This window comes from Seriola dumerili, unplaced genomic scaffold (assembly GCF_002260705.1).
Source record: "Seriola dumerili isolate Sdu_G_001 unplaced genomic scaffold, Sdu_1.0 BDQW01000276.1, whole genome shotgun sequence".
NCBI lineage: Eukaryota > Metazoa > Chordata > Actinopteri > Carangiformes > Carangidae > Seriola > Seriola dumerili.
Window position 1 is genome coordinate 532,179 of NW_019174531.1, and position 15,371 is coordinate 547,549.

The 15,371-nt window shown below is 41.1% G+C and overlaps 1 protein-coding gene across 1 annotated transcript; it reads right to left on the reverse strand.

The window, feature by feature from the left end:
• Positions 1–887: 887 nt before the first annotated feature.
• On the reverse strand, positions 888–14,375 carry LOC111230646 (putative protein TPRXL). The gene is made up of 4 exons (XM_022757435.1): positions 14,315–14,375; positions 13,911–13,936; positions 1,585–1,666; positions 888–1,212 (listed from the first exon to the last, which is right to left on the reverse strand). The coding sequence occupies exons 1-4, from the start codon at positions 14,373–14,375 to the stop codon at positions 1,016–1,018; spliced, it is 366 nt and encodes a 121-aa protein (XP_022613156.1). The 3' UTR covers positions 888–1,015.
• Positions 14,376–15,371: the final 996 nt, after the last annotated feature.

Consider the following 15,371-nt stretch of genomic DNA (forward strand, 5'->3'; position numbering starts at 1 on the left):
TAAAGTGACCACATGCCATTTAAGGTAGTTGAAGTTGTGTAAGAGAGCCACAGGAAATATATGACATGATGCATTTACCACTCTAAATAATTATTTTAGTCATTTCTCCCAGGTAGCAAAATGAACCTTCTGGCCCAACATATGCCTGTGTCTTTGGCCCGAGTCTGGCCCATATACTTCCACATCTGGGCAGATTCCGGCTGTTATCCTCCAGTATTGGCTGACAGCCAGAAGATTTTCTGCCTTCTGTGTTTTCCTTGTGTCTCTTGTTTTGCCCTGGTGTTTCCCTCGTCTCTGTCTCCCCCGTCTGGTTTGTTTACACATGTCCCCATCAGAGGCGTGGCTACACCTGAGCCCCCAGGTACACCTGCAACTAATCATCTCATCACAGTCACTACAAGAAGCCATGGCTTTCCTCCACTCCTCACCAGATTGTTCAAACTACGTCTCACAGTCTAGTGTGTGTTTTCGCTGAGTCTGTTTCTGCTTGTTGCCTTTTTGTCTCCTGTCACCAGAAGTCTTCTCCTGTCTGTGGCTCGTGCAAGCAGCTCCTGTCAATGAACCACTGCCACAACCTACCTGAGTCTGCCAGTGTCTCTAGCCACGACACTCACCTGCCATCTTCAGCCATTTAGAAGGGTCTTAAATATGACATTTCTTGGCTACATGCTAATATGCTGCAAGACTGACAGTATGTTCCAGAAAGACATGATTCCTCACTTCTTTGTCTGTGCAGAAGAAAATGAGGTGCACTGTTCTTGTCCTGCAGGGTGACGCTGGTGTTGTGAGTTCGATGAGGAGAATCTAACATCACACTGTATTTTGTTCTGCCTCTTAACTCAGTGTAGAAAACCACACTCGGACAAGCAACACCGTTGGCTAGATTCATGCTTTATTGTGCATATCTTAAAAACAGCAGATTTTCAGTGTGACAAAAGATAAAGATTTGAGGAATGAGGATGAGGACACAGCACGCCACACACCTTAATACCTCAATCCAATGAAGAACATGAGCTTAAACTCTGATAGCATCCAGGACCAGATCCCACACAGAACTTCCAGTCATTTGGACTGTACTTGTTTGGACTGATGATGATGATGATGATGATGATGATGATGATAATGATGATGATGATGAGGGGTCTGTGACTGTGGAGGAGGAAGAGACTGGTGATCTGTGCTGGACGCCCTTCAGCTGTGTCAAACAGACACCTGCGAGGAAACACAAAAGGACAGAGGATGGAAAAGCTTTCATGAATGAAAACAGATTCCTCTGAAAAAGAGATGGTAAACACTGAGGTTTAAACATTTTCTGGATGGTCAGCGATTCGTCTTTCTTTCTGATAAATTTATTTGCAGTTCTTGCCTCTGTCTAACCCTTAACTAGGTCTAACAGGTGAAAGAAGAAGGTTTCTGGGGGGTGGGACTAGTGGACAATGGCTGAATTCCCACCCAAAAAACTGCTTTAAACTGCATTTTACTGTCTGTTGTGTCTGTAGTAACAGTTCCTGAATCAGTCACAGTGCCAGTGTTGAAAACAGGATGGCTGATGAGGATGAACACTGATCACAGTTCAGATTTTACCGCTCTTGTTTCTGCGTGATGGAGGATCAGAGATCGTTTTCTGTTCCTGCTGTGAGTCGCCTCTGCTTCTGTATCTGTTCAGCTGCAAAAGACAGAGAACAAACATGGAGATGATGGAAGGCGCGGCGGCAACCACACAGACCGTTTCGCAAATATCTCGACTAGATTCTGATGAGGCAACGACGCAGGTTGCCAGATGCTGTTCAGGAAACTTGTGCACATTTCAGCTCTGAACCATGACATTTTATCAGCAGGTGATGCAACAGCAACATGATGAATCAAAGCAACCTCTTCCTGCAGTGGCTGTTCTATTTTACATGCTGCTTTTTGATGCTTAACTCCTCACGCAGACATCACACGACTGCTGTTCATTAAATCAAACACGACACCATTATATATATGAACATAAATTAATACACAATGTTTTCTGTCATGTAACAACTAGACTGTGTCCACTCAGTGTTTCATTGTGGGTTAAGATGTCAACAGTTCATCTGTCGTCATAGTCATGTGCTTCTGAAGTTGAAAATGTGTGTTGTGTCGTCTGGTTTCATCAAACACTTATTAGTGTGATTAGTGTGTGTTCTGATGCAGTGCTGCTACACACTGAACAAAAATCAAACGCCTCAGCTTCAGCACATTTTCATGTTATGCAGCACAAGACCAAACTATATTCACCTTTTCTGCAGGTAACGACAGTGATGCTGATCATGGTGATTAAATAGAGTATTCCAAGCAGCATGCGAACAGGTGTTTGCCAGAGGTAAGGAGAAGCTGGAAGACAAGGAAACATTCATGATCAGAACCTCATCAGTCACCAGGTTCATTCAAATGCTCTTGTTGTGTCTCGGTTTCTTACAACGACTTTGTTTTTTTCATTCTAGTTCTACCTGTGTTTCCTGGTGGAGTTGATGCTGCAGTTGTTCCTGGTGGAGTTGATGCTGCAGTTGTTCCTGGTGGAAATGATGCTGCAGTTGTTCCTGGTGGAGTTGATGCTGCAGTTGTTCCTGGTGGAGATTTTTTAATCGGCATGTGTAGAGTAATTAAAACATGTAATAAAAGGCAGGAAATACAGTTCACAGTAACTCATTTGATACACATTAAAAAAAAAACATTCAACACTTAAAAAAAAACCTCGGTCACATCCATTTTTGGAAAAAGGTGTCAACAACACTGTTGTCACAACAAAATGTTGTGTGTGGCTTTCAGTCTGTGTGTCTTGCCTCCATGTCAGAGGGTAGGGGACCTTCTACCTGTCTGTGACCTGAGGCCTGTACTATGAAGCAGGATTCGAGGTTAGCGAGGTAACTTCAGGTTTAACTCTGGGTTTTCAGTCCTAAGAATCAGCACTCACTGACTGAAATGTTCATTCAGAGTGTGGATCATTTTCTCTAATCAAAGTCATCAGAGGGTTTAGGCTTTATTTCCTGTTATCATCAAAGAGTCTCCTCTTGTTACTCTGAGCTGCTGGGAGGAAGAAAAGAGTAAAAGCATCAACACTGGTAGGAATCCTGCGGGATTAAAGAACCTCTGTTCAGTTCAAATGAAGCTGTAATAGTTATAACATAGTGATAAACTCTCCCTGTATTTGTTAGAAGCATTTGAGGCTTTCAGACATTTAATCTATTCTTTGTGATGATTTATATAACCACATGTTATTTTGCTTTATTAACTGCTTTAATCTAATTTTGTTTGTTTTTGTGTTTTAATGAATTTAAGAATTGAACACTTCGATCTGGTTCATCTTACTTGTCTTGACCTACATCTTTCTGGGTTTGTTGTGGACGTATCTGTACAGTTGTTGCTGCTGGTGACTGTCTCATTGTTTGAATATACAGTTGTTGTTGGTCTTGTTCCCGTCATTGTACAACAGAGAAAATTCAACCTACTGGGCAATAAATGTTTAAAAAAGGAACAAAGCCATGTCCACTTTTTGTGGTGAGTGGTTCAGTATCAGTCTTCTCACTATTTAAACCACATAAACACAGAGCAGGTTGTTTACTTCCTGTTCGACACAACATTAAACCTGCTCTCTAGGTGTGGTGCAGGTTACGCATCTGTATATTTGTGTGACTGCTTTCTTCTTCTTTTTCTGTGATTTCTTGTCCCTCATGTCGCTCACCTTCGATCACTCTCAGATACACAGCTGGTTTTCCATCACAGTAGTACAGTCCGGAGTCACGAAGCTGCACCTCTGTTATAGTCAACGTCTTGTCCACAGTGGAGACAGGAGACCTGATTTGTTTTTGTTTTCCAGCAACTTCTCTGCTCCATGTTGGACCGTCTGATCCTCCAACACCAGGAGGACATTCCAGAGCGATGCTGGTCCTCTCTTTAGCATTGTGTATAGTTGTTCCTGTAGAGGAAAAAACCTTCACATTTACATTTAGTCATCTGGCAGATGCTTTTATCCAAAGTGACTTTCAAGGGAGGGACACGAAACATGAGGTTGGGGAAACTTCAGAGATTTGAGGAACATGTTGAAGACTATCACAAATTCTGGAAGTCTGTTCAAAGTTAGAGTTTTTTGTCAAAACAAATTTAAATGAAAAGATTAACACCACTGGTGACTGTAAGTTAAACATGAAGCTACAGAGAGCAGCTGGTTAGCTTAGCTTAGCAAAAGACTGGAAACAGGGAAACAGCTAGCATGGCTCTGTCAATTGTACAAAAAATCCACTTAGTGGCGGCTCTAAAGCTCACTGAGTAACACATCATATCATGTTTGTTTCATCCTCACAAAAACAAAGTGTAAAAACAAAAATGTGAAAACTCAACTTTAAATTGCATCGAGATTCAAAACAACACTGGCGAGATGTTGCATAATACTTTACAGTTACACATTTACATTTGAAATGTAGCATTTCATTATTAGGAAGTTTAATTTCACATATAAATGTTTTACAGTACTGATGTGTGACAAAGGGAAACCTTTCAAAGGTAAAGAGGAAATTTGTTCTTTGAAAAACAGAGAAAACAGAAATCAGAACAACTTTGATAAAGTCTGATGTTACCTGATGGGATCACCGTCAGTTCTGCAGCTGCTTCATTGTTGCAGAAGTATGGTTCAGAGTCTTGAGAAACGCTCTGCCATGATCAGTGACTAAAATTTTACTGCCTGTGGACTGTTATCTTCTGCTGGTCATGTGTCTGAACTGGTCCTTTTCATATCAGTCTGTAATCTTAGCGTCAACTTGTGTTTCCATTAATGCTCATCTGGCTGTGACTCCACACGTCGCTGGTAGGCCTCCCACAGGTTATGAGGAGAAGGACAGAAGAGTGACTTCCTGTCTCTCCTCAGATACTTGACAGGATTGTCCTGCAAAACACAAAGAATTTAAAATAATCAAGAAATGTAACATTTAAACTGTCTAATGCAGTGAGAGGACATTGAATCTGTTTAATTGGGTTTGTTTACATGATATGAGATCACTTTATCAAACATTCTGACACAGTCTGCAAACCCAGAACATGTAAAGGACCTCACCACTTTCGATGCTTGGCAGCACTTTATGATCAATATCTACAGCATATTCATTTAAGAAGTCCATTGAAATAAATACCCTTCTAAAGCAAGTTGTTTTAGTCTCCTGTGCTCTTCAACTGCTGAACCCCGTCTCAGGTTAAACCCATTGTAACAAGTTATATAATTCCGAAACAAGTTATACCATATATATATCCAACCAGAATAAAAGGTCTTACCTGCAGTGACAGTTACAGCCCAGAAAAACAAAGGCTAACAGGTAGCTGTAGATGATTCACCCTCATCCCTGACACAGCTCTGAGGTTTGATATTTTCTTTGTCGTGAACTGAATCGCTCCAGTTTCTCTTAACACTGAGAACAGGAACTATGGTGGGTCAGAATACCGTGTTTAATCCTCAAACACAAATACACATCCTCCACACATCTGAGCATTTCTTTGTGGTCGATGAAGAAGTTACAGGTCAGTTATTTCTACAACAACAAATACTAGCGAGAATTAATGTTTAGCCTATGCATATTCCACCAGTGTAACTGCAGCCTATATCTTATATAAATTACAACTGTTGTTCTGCAATAAGTTTACTGGTGAAATATTTTTCAATGAATATTGCTCTCAATATCTTTGTGCAGCAACTTCAGTGGTGGACATCATAAAGTTGAAGTTGACATCAAGGCATCGCCTCCAGAGTCGTTCACACCCACAAAGTTCTGTTCACAGTCAAAGTTTTATACTTGTATTAGTTAGTTCTTATGTATTTTTGTATGTGGTTTGTTTATTTTCGGTGGTTGTCCCCAACACGCTCATTTGTTTGAACTGTTGTATAGTGCTAACTAATACAGGAGCACACAGATCCATAGTGAGATTTTAAACACCGTAGATAAATAATCTATTAATTTGAACAATGACGGAGGGAGTGTTTCGATCCTTTACTGAAGTAACAGTAGCAGGTTGTGAATGTAAACATACACATTACAAGTCACCTAAAGTATCAAAAAGTAGTTGTTCTGCAGTAACATTTCCCTTGGTGCTAATGCATTATTGGATACAATATTACGCTCTGTATTCTAATGTATCAGTATCATCACGTAGAATTTTTAGCTGTCTTGGACCTGTCCCTCACAAGGCGTTTCATTCTGTAAGTTTGTTGGTTATTTATATTAATGTAAAATGTTAATAAACAAGTGAGCACTCTAACTATACAGTAGTCTATGTTGTCAAATAAATTGGGGTAAAAAGTGTATATATTTCCTTTGCGATTTTTGTGTCGTATCAGTATTAAGTGTTATGGAGTACAAAATTAAATGTTTTTGTTTGACCTTGCAAACACAGCCACAAACTACAGCGGCCAGAAGTTAAATAGCAGCATCTCTAAACTGTTCCACAAAATGTTCTCATGAGGTTCAACCCGCTGCGTTTGATCAGGCATTCGTTTGTATCAGTGAGGCTCATAAACTGGAATGCAGAGTTTTTCTCATCTGATACACAAGTCAGGCCCACATCACAGTACAAGTACAACTCACATGTCGTCAGTGCAAAGGATTTTAACTGAAGCATCAAGACAGGCAAAAAAAAGAAGGGGGTAGACGGGGGGGAGAGAAGTACGGGGGGGCTGGAGGGGAGAGAAAGTAGGGAGGGAGGGAGGGGTGGGGAGAGAGAGGTGTGTGTGTGGGGTGGGGAGAGGGAAGGGTGTGTGTGTGGGGTGGGAGGAGGGAGGTGTGTGTGTGTGATGTGGGGGGGGGGGTGTTCCATTCAGGGCATGGACTTTTTGAGGATGCGGTTCCTGGACATGCAGTAACCATCAATCTGCTCCGACAAGAGGCGGCTGCACTTCCTCTGTCCATACAGCTCTCTGAGGCTGCGAGCCTCCTTCTTCCTCTCCAGCTCATCCTCACCCTCATCCTGCTTCTTTCTCAGTCCAGACTTCAGTCTCTTCTGCAGCCAGTGCAGGGCCCTGGTGGACTTTGGTGTAGCTTGAGACTTGAGGCTCTTTCCTTCAGCCCTGCAGCTGAGGGCGGAGTCGTCTGGGCGGAGCTCTTCCTCGCAGCGTGTCGTCTGCTCTCCAACCCAGTTGTTGATCAGAGTTTTTCTCTGACCCTGTTCCTGGCTCTTCACCACAGAGGTCAGGCGCTTCAAGCTGGTGTTGTGTTGCACACAGCGAAGCTCCGCCTCCTCGCGCCTCCTCTGCTGCGCCTTCTTCAGATCACTGATGGTGTAAATGGGTCTCGTGATGGGCTGCTCCTGCACCATCATGACCTCTCTCCACTGAAGCGTCTCTGTCTTCAGTTGCTGCTGCTTTTCTTTCTCCAGGGCCTTTTGATTATCTTCCCTCCTCTTCTCCTCCTCTCTCTGTTTGGCCTCCCGCCTCCTCCTCTCCTCTTCAACTCTTTCCTTCTGCCTTCTCACACTTTCAGCTTCTTCATCTCTGTCCTCCTTTTCTCTCCTGCTCCTCTGAAGCTCCTCCAGAGCAACTCTTCTTCTTCTCTCCATCTCCATCTCTCTCAGCTCGTTAAAGCTCTCTCTCCTGAGATACGCCCTTCTCTCTTCAGGAGTCATTTTGCGAATGTTGTTGGCGATCTCCATCTCAGCGTGGAGTTCATGTCGTGGTCTTGCCATCTTGTTCTAGTTCACTTGTGCAGCTCAATCTGTGTGTGTGTGTGCGTCTTGCAGAGGTGTTTGGTGAAGGGATGCCGGTAAGAAGAGTGGCGGAACCATGGAACAGTTCCATCAGTTATTACACAGATTCCTTGATTCCCTCACAGTTCTGCTTCTAGAATGATCCGTGTGTCTGTTGATCCTCAGTCAGGAAATGAGTAACAAGCTTCAGCCACTGTAAAAGCACTTTTTAAAACTCCTCCAATGATTTAGTATCAGTTCAATAAAGCTGAGGCTGAGATATCCTGACTCTCCGTCCCTAGCATGGGTTAACCTCCAAAAACACTGGATCCTACATTTCCCATAATACAACTCCCCACACCTATAGTGTCTAACACAGACTTTCTAGTTGCCAAGCTGTCACTACTATTTTCTTGGATGAGTTAAAGCTCATCCAGAGACACAGAAATATTATTCAACTTCCCACAGGCCGAGTTGTACTCATCACTTAAGTGACTGGGTTGGAGTGATGTGTCGTTGAGTTCAAACAGAAGTGTCATATGTCTGGGTTGGGATCTCCTTTTCCTTCTGTGTTTTCCTTGTGTCTCTTGTTTTGCCCTGGTGTTTCCCTCTCCCTTGTCTCTGTCTCCCCCGTCTGGTTTGTTTACACATGTCCCCATCAGAGGCGTGGCTACACCTGATCTCCAGAGCCCCCTGGTACACCTGCAAATAATCATCTCATCACAGTCACTACAAGAACCCCTGGCTTTCCTCCACTCCTCACCAGATTGCTCTGTCTATCACGCAGTTGGTGATTGGCCAAACTACGTCTGGTGTGTGTTTTTGCTGAGTCTGTTTCTGCTCGTTGCCTTTTTGTCTCCTGTCACCAGAAGTCTTCTCCTGTCTGTGGCTCACGCAACCAGCTCCTGTCAATGAACCACTGCCACACCACACCTGTCTACCTGAGTCTGCCAGTGTCTCTAGCCACGACACTCACCTGCCATCTTCAGCCACGCTCTGACATCTGGCCTCCCTTTTCCCTTCACCTGCCTTGTGCTTCAGTAAATGCTCTCTGAAGAGAGGAGTTTTCAAGGGATACCTGAAGACTGGTTCTGTATCTTTTCAGCTACAAAAGACAGAAAACAAACACGGAGAAGATGGATGATATTTTTAATTCACCTCTGTTGCTACTTTTCAGTATTTAAAACACAAAGTGTCTTTATATTTATGGAAGTTATCAGCAACATGTCATGTTTACATCTGTGTCTGTTTGCAGGATATTTCAAAAACTACCTTTTGTTAATTTCAGTGACATCAGGTAAACGTTAGCCCAGTGGACAAGGAGCATGTCAGTTCAAATTTCAATGCAGAAGCAGTTGCTGCAGCAGCACCACCATGTGGCCGTTCAAAGAGCTCGCAACATTGGAGGTTTGATTCTATTGTGACTTTCAAGTGAGGGACATCACTAATGCTTCAGTAGGAGACTTTCAGGTAAGTACTAAGTACTACATCTGTTTAATAAGTGCAAGGAGATCAGGTAAAGAAGTTAAGTGGAAGTGAATAGTAAGTGCTAGTTAGGCATGTGAGGGTGTTAGAGGTGTTAGGAGAGGAGGTGCTCTCTGAAGAGAGGAGTCTTCAAGAGATTCTTGAAGACTGGTTCTGTATCTGTTCAGCTGCAAAAGAGAGAAAACAACCATGGAGATGATGGATGATATTGTTTAATTTATCTCTGTTGCTACTTTTCAGTGTTTAAAACACAAAGTGTCTTTATGTTTATGGAAGTTATCAGCAACATGTTATGTTTACATCTGTCTGTTTGCATGATATTTCAAAAACTACCTTTTGTTAATTTCAGTGACATCAGGTAAAAGTTAGCCCAGTGGACAAGGAGCATGTCAGTTCAAATTTCAATGCAGAAGCAGTTGCTGCAGCAGCACCACCATGTGGCCGTTCAAAGAGCTCGCAACATTGGAGGCTTGATTCCATTATGACTTTCAAGTGAGGGACATCACTGAAGCTTCAGTACAGTAGGAGACCTNTACAGTAGGAGACTAAGTACTAAGTACTACATCTGTTTAATAAGTGCAAGGAGATCAGGTAAAGAAGTGCAGTGGAAGTGAATAGTAAGTGCTAGTTATTTATTATATATTATATGTTAGAGTTATTTGTTTACTTGCTGTGAGTCAGATCAGACTGGAAATATGAGGTTAGGGAAAGTTCAGAGATTTGTGGAACACTGTTGAGCACTATAGAAAATTCAGGGAGTGTGTTTAAAATTAAAGTCTTTTGTCAAAAACAAAGTTAAATGAAAATATCAACACCACTCTGGTGTCTGTAAGTGAAACATGAAGCTACAGACAGCGGCTTGTTAGCTTAGGGGGGTGCAAGTTTTAATCAGTCAGACCCTTGCAATGTACCCCCATAATTATGCAACATTTTCAGATGCGCAAAACTAAATGCGGGTCAAACTATATTCACCTTTTCTCCAGGTAACGACAGTGATGCTGATCATGGTGATTAAATAGAGTATTCCAAGCAGCATGCGAACAGGTGTTTGCCACAGGTAAGGAGAAGCTGGAAGACAAGGAAACATTCATGATCAGACCCTCATCAGTCACCAGGTAAAATCAATCAACATCAGGCCAAACACAGTTCATAAGGTCAGAGCAACAATAAATGTTTGACACTATTATTGGTCATATGAGGATCAAAGAACTGGAAACTCAGACAACCAGTAACACTGGTCTGGTCTTGTTAAAATATAATTTAGAAGATTGTGAAAACTTAGCAAACATTCATCATTTTAGATCTGATTCATTCAAATGCTCTTGTTGTGTCTCGGTTTCTTACGACGACTTTGTGTTTTTTTCATTGTAGTTCTACCTGTGTTTCCTGGTGGAGTTGATGCTGCAGTTGTTCCTGGTGGAGATGATGCTGCAGTTGTTCCTGGTGGACATGTTCTCACTGTCACTGTTGGTGTTTTTTTCGTCGGCATTGTCGTTGACGTTGCTGTTGGTTTCGTTTTCTCTTTTGTGTAGAGTAATTAAAACATGTAATAAAAGGCAGGAAATACAGTTCACAGTAACTCATTTGATACACATTGGAAAAACATTCAACACTTCAAAAAAAAAACCTCGGCCACATCCATTTTTGGAAAAAGGTGTCAACAACACTGTTGGCACAACAAAATGTTGTGTGTGGCTTTCAGTCTGTGTGTCTTGCCTCCATGTCAGAGGGTAGGGGACCGTCTACCTGTCTGTGACCTGAGGCCTGTACTATGAAGCAGGATTCGAGGTTAGCGAGGTAACTTCAGGTTTAACTCTGGGTTTTCAGTCCTAAGAATCAGCACTCACTGACTGAAATGTTCATTCAGAGTGTGGATCATTTTCTCTAATCAAAGTCATGAGAGGGTTTAGGCTTTATTTCCTGTTATCATCAAAGAGTCTCCTCTTGTTACTCTGAGCTGCTGGGAGGAAGAAAAGAGTAAAAGCATCAACACTGGTAGGAATCCTGCGGGATTAAAGAACCTCTGTTCAGTTCAAATGAAGCTGTAATAGTTATAACATAGTGATAAACTCTCCCTGTATTTGTTAGAAGCATTTGAGGCTTCAAAAAAACTTCAGAGATTTGAGGAACATGTTGAAGACTATCACAAATTCTGGAAGTCTGTTCAAAGTTAGAGTTTTTTGTCAAAACAAATTTAAATGAAAAGATTAACACCACTGGTGACTGTAAGTTAAACATGAAGCTACAGACAGCAGCTGGTTAGCTTAGCTTAGCAAAAGACTGGAAACAGGGAAACAGCTAGCATGGCTCTGTCAATTGTACAAAAAATCCACTTAGTGGCGGCTCTAAAGCTCACTGAGTAACACATCATATCATGTTTGTTTCATCCTCACAAAAACAAAGTGTAAAAACAAAAATGTGAAAACTCAACTTTAAATTGCATCGAGATTCAAAACAACACTGGCGAGATGTTGCATAATACTTTACAGTTACACATTTACATTTGAAATGTAGCATTTCATTATTAGGAAGTTTAATTTCACATATAAATGTTTTACAGTACTGATGTGTGACAAAGGGAAACCTTTCAAAGGTAAAGAGGAAATTTGTTCTTTGAAAAACAGAGAAAACAGAAATCAGAACAACTTTGATAAAGTCTGATGTTACCTGATGGGATCACCGTCAGTTCTGCAGCTGCTTCATTGTTGCAGAAGTATGTTCCAGAGTCTGAGACAACAGCTCTGAGAATGACCAGTGACTTAAATTTATCTGCCTGTGAACTGTATCTTTTGCGTTGGTCATTGTGTCTGATCTCCCTATCACCATCAGCTGTAAGTAAGTCAACTTTGTTTCCATTAATCTCTCTGCTCCACGTCACTGTACCCTCCACAGGTCGAGGACAAGACAGAGTGACCCGCTGTTTCTCCTCAGATACTTTAAGGATTGTTCCTGCAAAACACAAAGAATTTAAAATAATCAAGAAATGTAACATTTAACTGTCTAATGCAGTGAGAGGACATTGAGTCTGTGTTAATTGTTTTTACATGATAAATCGACTTTATCAAACATCACTGACACAGTCTGCAAACCCAGAACATGTAAAGACCTCACTCTTCAGTGCTGCAGCACTTTATGACAATATCTACACATATCATTAAGAGTCCATTAAATAAATACACTTTAAACAAGTTTGTTTTATGTTCTCAGCCTGTGGCTGTGTTCAACTGAACAAGTGAAACAAGTGTAATCAATAATCAATATATCAACCAGAATAAAAGGTCTTACCTGCAGTGACATTACAGCCCAGAACAAAGGCTAACAGGTAGCTGTAGATATTCACCCTCATCCTGACACAGACCGAAATGATTCAGTTCATACAGTAATATCCAACCTTCTCTTAAGACTGAGAACAGGAACTGGGTGGCCAGATACGTGTTTATCTCAAACACAAATACACATCCTCAACACAGCCCAGTGTCTCCTTGTGGTCGATGTAAGTTAGCAGGTCAGTATTTTTAACTTTACTGAGTAAAGATGAACAAGATATGCTGTGTGTGTGTGTAGATTTTATGCAACTCTGTTTAATTCAGACTCATTTTACAGAAATGTTTCATGTGACTGCAGACCTGATGGCCTGTAGAAGTCTTTATTAATGATTTATTAACTTTATAGTTGCAGGTGGCCGACTAACAGGACACGGTGATGCAGGAGAGTCTTTAGTCACACAACAGAATGGAAACTTCTTCACTTTACATTTACATACATGTTTTTATCCAAAGTGACTTTCAAGTGAGGGACATCACTAAAGCTTCAGTAGGAGACTTTCAGGTAAGTACTAAGTACTACATCTGTTTAATAAGTGCAAGGAGATCAGGTAAAGAAGTTAAGTGGAAGTGAATAGTAAGTGCTAGTTAGGCATGTGAGGGTGTTAGAGGTGTTAGGAGAGGAGGTGCTCTCTGAAGAGAGGAGTCTTCAAGAGATTCTTGAAGACTGGTTCTGTATCTGTTCAGCTGCAAAAGAGAGAAAACTAAGTGTCTTTATGTTTATGGAAGTTATCAGCAACATGTCATGTTTACATCTGTGTCTGTTTGCAGGATATTTCAAAAACTACCTTTTGTTAATTTCAGTGACATCAGGTAAACGTTAGCCCAGTGGACAAGGAGCATGTCAGTTCAAATTTCAATGCAGAAGCAGTTGCTGCAGCAGCACCACCATGTGGCCGTTCAAAGAGCTCGCAACATTGGAGGTTTGATTCCATTATGACTTTCAAGTGAGGGACATCACTAAAGCTTCAGTACAGTAGGAGACTTTCAGGTAAGTACTAAGTACTACATCTGTTTAATAAGTGCAAGGAGATCAGGTAAAGAAGTGCAGTGGAAGTGAATAGTAAGTGCTAGTTATTTATTATATATTATATATTAGAGTTATTTGTTTACTTGCTGTGAGTCAGATCAGACTGGAAATATGAGGTTAGGGAAAGTTCAGAGATTTGTGGAACACTGTTGAGCACTATAGAAAATTCAGGGAGTGTGTTTAAAATTAAAGTCTTTTGTCAAAAACAAAGTTAAATGAAAATATCAACACCACTCTGGTGTCTGTAAGTGAAACATGAAGCTACAGACAGCGGCTTGTTAGCTTAGGGGGGTTGCAAGTTTTAATCAGTCAGACCCTTGCAATGTACCCCCATAATTACGCAACATTTTCAGATGCGCAAAACTAAATGCGGGTCAAACTATATTCACCTTTTCTCCAGGTAACGACAGTGATGCTGATCATGGTGATTAAATAGAGTATTCCAAGCAGCATGAGAACAGGTGTTTGCCACAGGTAAGGAGAAGCTGGAAGACAAGGAAACATTCATGATCAGACCCTCATCAGTCACCAGGTAAAATCAATCAACATCAGGCCAAACACAGTTCATAAGGTCAGAGCAACAATAAATGTTTGACACTATTATTGGTCATATGAGGATCAAAGAACTGGAAACTCAGACAACCAGTAACACTGGTCTGGTCTTGTTAAAATATAATTTAGAAGATTGTGAAAACTTAGCAAACATTCATCATTTAGATCTGATTCATTCAAATGCTCTTGTTGTGTCTCGGTTTCTTACGACGACTTTGTGTTTTTTTCATTGTAGTTCTACCTGTGTTTCCTGGTGGAGTTGATGCTGCAGTTGTTCCTGGTGGAGATTTTTTCGTCGGCATTGTCGTTGACGTTGTTGTTGGTTTCGTTTTCTCTTTTGTGTAGAGTAATTAAAACATGTAATAAAAGGCAGGAAATACAGTTCATAGTAACTCATTTGATACACATTAAAAAGAAATCATAAAACACCTCCTAAAAAAAATTCTGCCACATACATTATTGTAACAAGATGTCAACAACGCTGTTGTCACAACAAAATGTTGTGTGTCTCTTTCAGTCTGTGTGACTTGCCTCTAAGTTTGAGGGTGGGGGGACCATCGACCTTTGACCTGTTGTCTCCTGGAAGCTGTAACAGACTTTGCCTCAACAGCATTGACTGGAGGATTCATTTTAGGCTTTCAGACATATTCACTTTCCTTTATTCTTTGTAGTTATTTTTATATCTGCATCTTTTTGCCTTATGAACTGCTTTAATTTTTTTCTCATGCATATAGAAAATAAATTTTGTTTCTGTTTTCTTTCTTTGTCTTGTTGGTTGTTTGGTTGTTTGTTTCTTTTCTTTGGTTGGTTGGTTAGTTGGTGGTTTTTGTTTCTTTGTCAGCAGGATTATGGAAAAAATACTGATATCCACCAAACTGGAGGGATGAGGCATTTGTGTATTTCTCAGGAAATAATGTTTGGATTGTTTGGAAAAAGATGTTGGAAAAAGGGACAAGGCCACGTCCACTTTTTGTGGTGAGTCATTGAGGAACAGTCTTCTCACAACTTACACCACCTAAACCCAGAGCAGGTTGTTTACTTCCTGTTTTGTAGATACGTAGTCTTCTGTTAAAGTCAACGTCTTGTCCACAGTGGAGACAGGACGCTTGATTTGTTTTTATTTTCATGCAACTTCTCTGCTCCATGTTGGACCGTCTGATCCTCCAACACAAGGAGGACATTCCAGAGTGGTGCTGGTCCTCTCTGTAGCATTGTGTATAATTGTTCCTGTACAGAACAAACTCACTGAGCTACTAAAAGCTCCAGTTCAATTTTGAAATATAATTAGCTGCTTTGAT

Coding starts and splice junctions, on each gene's coding strand:
- LOC111230646 (XM_022757435.1), bottom strand. CDS start 14,375: ATGCCGACGAAAAAATCTCCACCAGGAACAACTGCAGCATCAACTCCA. Junction 1,667..13,910: donor TGTCGTTACCTGGAGAAAAG/GTGAATATAGTT, acceptor TGTCTTTTGCAG/CTGAACAGATACAGAAGCAG. Junction 1,213..1,584: donor ATCACGCAGAAACAAGAGCG/GTAAAATCTGAA, acceptor GTTTCCTCGCAG/GTGTCTGTTTGACACAGCTG.